The sequence below is a fragment of the Hippocampus bargibanti genome, linkage group LG04 (assembly GCF_051943395.1).
Source record: "Hippocampus bargibanti isolate YZ-2025 linkage group LG04, ASM5194339v1, whole genome shotgun sequence".
NCBI classification, from domain to species: Eukaryota; Metazoa; Chordata; class Actinopteri; order Syngnathiformes; family Syngnathidae; genus Hippocampus; species Hippocampus bargibanti.
The window spans coordinates 31,539,630-31,543,793 of NC_142737.1; the positions used below are offsets into that span (position 1 = coordinate 31,539,630).

A 4,164-nucleotide genomic window follows, 5' to 3' on the forward strand; every position below is an offset into this window, starting at 1 on the left:
AGAGAATCAATGTTACGACTGTTGTTGTTACTCAAAATGCAGGACCCACAGAATATTGAGTTTTATGACGACATAAACATTCAACACAGCATTAGAAACCTAAGACTCTCTTCTTTCATCAGAAAAGAAAATTCATTTCTAACTTATTTGTGTCACGGTTTGCAAGGTGGTGATGGCAGTTGTGGACCCCAAAAAGCAGGCAAGAGAGAGCAGCAGGTTGTATTTGAGAAATTGTATTAAAATAAAGTCAACAAGAACAAAAACTAAAGACATCAAAATCATCTGAACAGAAAAATACAGAGTATCAAAAGAAAAACCAATTGTAAAAGTCTGCCAAGATGAAACAAACACATGCACAGCATACAATGCATACAATTGCATACAATGACCCGACGCAGAATGGTCGTGCCGGGAGTCCTTTTGACTGCCACTGATTAAAACGACCAGCACCTGCGAGGCTGCAGGCAGGGCTGACAGCGCTACCCGTTAGTCGGCAATCCAAACGTGGCAATCTGCCATCGTGATGATGATCGGGATGACTAGTACCTGTGCAGGTGCAGGCGGGGGCGACAGCGCCACCTGTTGGTCGCCAACCAGATCATGACAATTTTGTTCTGGAGATATCGGCTGTTAAAATCAGCCGGCTTCTTGCCATTTGCCCGATTTTTCCCAAAAACCTGGGAAAATAAGCTTTTTCCGCACAGGTCAAGGATCGAGGACCATATTTTTAATTTCGAGTGACACCTTAATAACCTGGACAGTTGTTTACCTCTATGAAACTACAAAAGAAAAAAAAGACTTTTGATTATAAAACTACATTTATTTAGATTTATAACATTCAGAACCAGAAACACAGAAGAAAAATAAGCTAGATGTGTGCATGTGTTCGAACTATTAAGTGTATGCGTGAGCTATATACAGTGTGTGTGTGTGTGTGTGTGTGTGTGTGTGTGTGTGTGTGTGTGTGTGTGTGCGTGTGTGTGTGCGTGCGCGTGCATGCGTGTGTGTGTGTGCGTGTGCGTGTGGGTGCGTGTGCGTGCGTGCGTGCGTGTGCGTGCGTGTGCGTGCGTGCGTGTGCGTGTGCGTATTCGATCCTGTAGTTTGTCTGATGCTTGTCCATCTGAGATGTTTCACTCCTACATTTGAAATATGATTTGTTGTTTTTTTACTAGATATTTTTTTAGATATTTTTACTCTCTCTAAGGGATCATCGACATGGATTGATTAAAGATTATTAGTAAACAATGCGGAAGAAAGAATTCAATCTGAGAAAAATGTCATGATGTTGTTTGGCAAAATATATGTAAGAAATGGAGTGCAATCCCGTGTGACGGACGGTCCATTTCGACGGCAATTCCGAGTTTTGTCCGAAAGGTTCTTTGCAGGATTTTTGATTCCCCGGTGGTCCTGGCACAAACAAGTGGTTGTACAGTATATATCTTGTTCTTTTTCTCCCACTGTAACCATCATTGGAAGTGGTGGCAATTCCGGTGATCTGAAAACTTTAGATATTCCTACTGCGCTTGAAGGCAGGAATTGTTCAATATGTGGATAAAAATCCAACCTCTGCTTTCATGGTCATTCAATCACAAATCACTGTGACGTTTGAGAAAAAAATAGTTTTAAAGAGCGTATGTTGTTAAAATGGAGCAAGGTTTTAATGGATATAATGATCGTTGGTGGGATCAGGTCATATAGCAATTTATTCTACCAAAATAGAATGTTACATCCCTTCGCCGTCTATTGTTATATACAGTAAAGTCTCGTTATATCGATATCGGTTATATCGATAGTACCGTTTATTACGATACTATTTTCATTTCCCTTGCACATTTCTAGTCTTTTTATGTATAATTAGTACCGTTTAGTACGATACCCGGTTATTATGATAATCCGGTTATTACGGTGCTCCTTTTCATCCCCCGCCGGCCATTTTTGTTGTTTATATCGATATATCCGTCGCGCCATTGGTCAACTTGGTCACGTGTCTTGTTACGTGGGCCACCATCGGTCGCGCCATTGGTCGACTTGGTCACATGAGCCGCCATCGGTCGCGCTATTGGTCGACTTGGCCGTGTGACTTTGTCACGTGACACGCCATCGGTCGCGCCATTGGTCAACTTGGTCACGTGTCTTGGTTACGTGTCACGCCATCAGTCGCGCCATTGGTCGACTTGGTCAGGTGACTTGGTTACGTGCCCAGCACACGTGTAGCAGAGCCATTTTCATTTTCAGACGCTAGCTCGTGTGTAGCAGACGAGATTGAAGTGTTTGTGTTAAAAGGTAAAAATGGGAAGCAGAAGAAGATTGATGACTTTTTTAAATTGTATACATAATACAGTAAGATGTAAGCGTTGCAGTTTCCCTGTTGTGTTATGTACATGCCCACTGTACTGTATATGAATGCAATCGTTTTTTGCAACAATGTTTCTTGTTTTGTCTGCTGAAGCGCGATGATTTTGAAAATTATTAACATTCCATACTGTGTATTAAAGGACAGCCGATGTCACTTTTTATTCAAATGCAAATAAAAATGACTTCACGCCAAGACGTCTTGCATTGCTTGTGAATCCAAACAATGGCTTCAGATTCGGATAATATGCTTTCTTGTTACACATCCAGTTATGAATATGTTTCAAATACACTGTAGTTCTGAAGATTAAAGCATACATGTTTACAATCATTAAAGAATTATATGTGCCATTTTGAGGCAACATTGGGGGAACATCTCTTACCCAAAAAAAAGGGAGCTAATGGCCAGCTCCGTTTCTTATATGGCGCTTGGCTGCCCTCTTTTGGCGGCTTTTGTTTAATGCAGTTCGGCGCAGGATCGGATATATCGATAGTCCCGGTTATATCGATATTTTTTCGGACTCCCTTGGATATCGATATAACGAGACTTTACTGTATATTATTTTCTTCGCAGTTGTGTGACATCATCAAAATACCACATTGTGTTATTTGAGGGAAATGTATCGTCGCCGAGTTGTGTACAAGAGGAAGCTTGATATTCCCCTCCACCACCACTTCTCGGCCAGTATTCCCAAGAAGATACAGACAAGGAAAAAGATGACATTAAGACAAGACTCGAGAACCACTGCGACTAGGGCGTTCACTTTCTCTCTTCTCAAAGCAATCACTGCCTCAAGAAATGAAGGCTCCACCTCCTCAGCAACAAGTCAGCGGGCATGCAGACTGCAGATCCAGACATGAGTCAGGCGCTTGTATGTGTGCTGATGGCTGCTTGGAGTCTTGGTAAGGTCATCTTAAGTCAACGCTACTTTCAACTGATGTATGACCCCATTTTTTCCTTTTTGTGACAGGAAGCAGCGGTCAGACGGTGCACCAGCCCAAAGGGGACGTCCTCACAGTGGAAGGTGCAACAGTGACCCTGGACTGCAGCTATGTCACATCGTTGAGAAATCAATACATCTTCTGGTACAAACAAGAAGCCAATGCTGCGCCTGAGTTCCTCCTGAGCCGATTTAAGATCGGTCAAGGCAAGACGGCAGAAAAGTACGCTGACAGGTATCACTGTCGCATAGACAGCAGCGTTCAGCAAGCTCCTCTGCATATTGAGCGGGTGAAGCCCGGCGACTCAGGAGTTTTCTACTGCGCCTTGCAGCCCACGCTAACACATTCACTGGTGTGCCTGCACAAAAACACTTGTAACCGCCTCATCTCGTAACATACATTGAGGGGGTGTCCTCACGGGAATAGATGGGTCACTCTGTCGCAGAGCTGCAACAAAATGATTTGTCCCATTTTAACTCACTGAGGATGATTTTTCAATTCTATTTTCACTCTGTCCTGATGAATTCCTTATTGTCTTTCAATGTCATCTCTTTCTTTCTGATCTTAAATTAGATCTGTCCAAAATGGAACAAATTTGTGTTGAGAATACAATGTGAAAATTTGGAAGAAGTTACATGAAACTATTGAAGTATTGGGGTTTTACTGCAAACGCTTGGATGATTGAATGCACGGAAGAAAGTAATGTGAAGGAGAATGCAATAGATCTACTTATACATTTCAGAAACGCTTTTGATGTCATCTCTTTTAACTACCGTAATAAGAGAAATATGAGATAAAGCAGATAGATTTTTTTTCAAGATGGCGCCGCGAATGGCAACCTCAGTCACACAGTAGTAGTATTATTCCTAG

At 42.2% G+C, this 4,164-nt stretch overlaps 1 gene segment (V, D, J or C); it reads left to right on the top strand.

Moving 5' to 3' along the window:
* Positions 1–3,188: 3,188 nt before the first annotated feature.
* Positions 3,189–3,688, top strand: LOC148899698 (T cell receptor alpha variable 12-3-like). The segment is given in 2 exon segments: positions 3,189–3,255; positions 3,324–3,688. Coding segments are annotated over 2 exon segments (432 nt in total).
* The last annotated feature ends 476 nt before the right edge of the window (positions 3,689–4,164 follow it).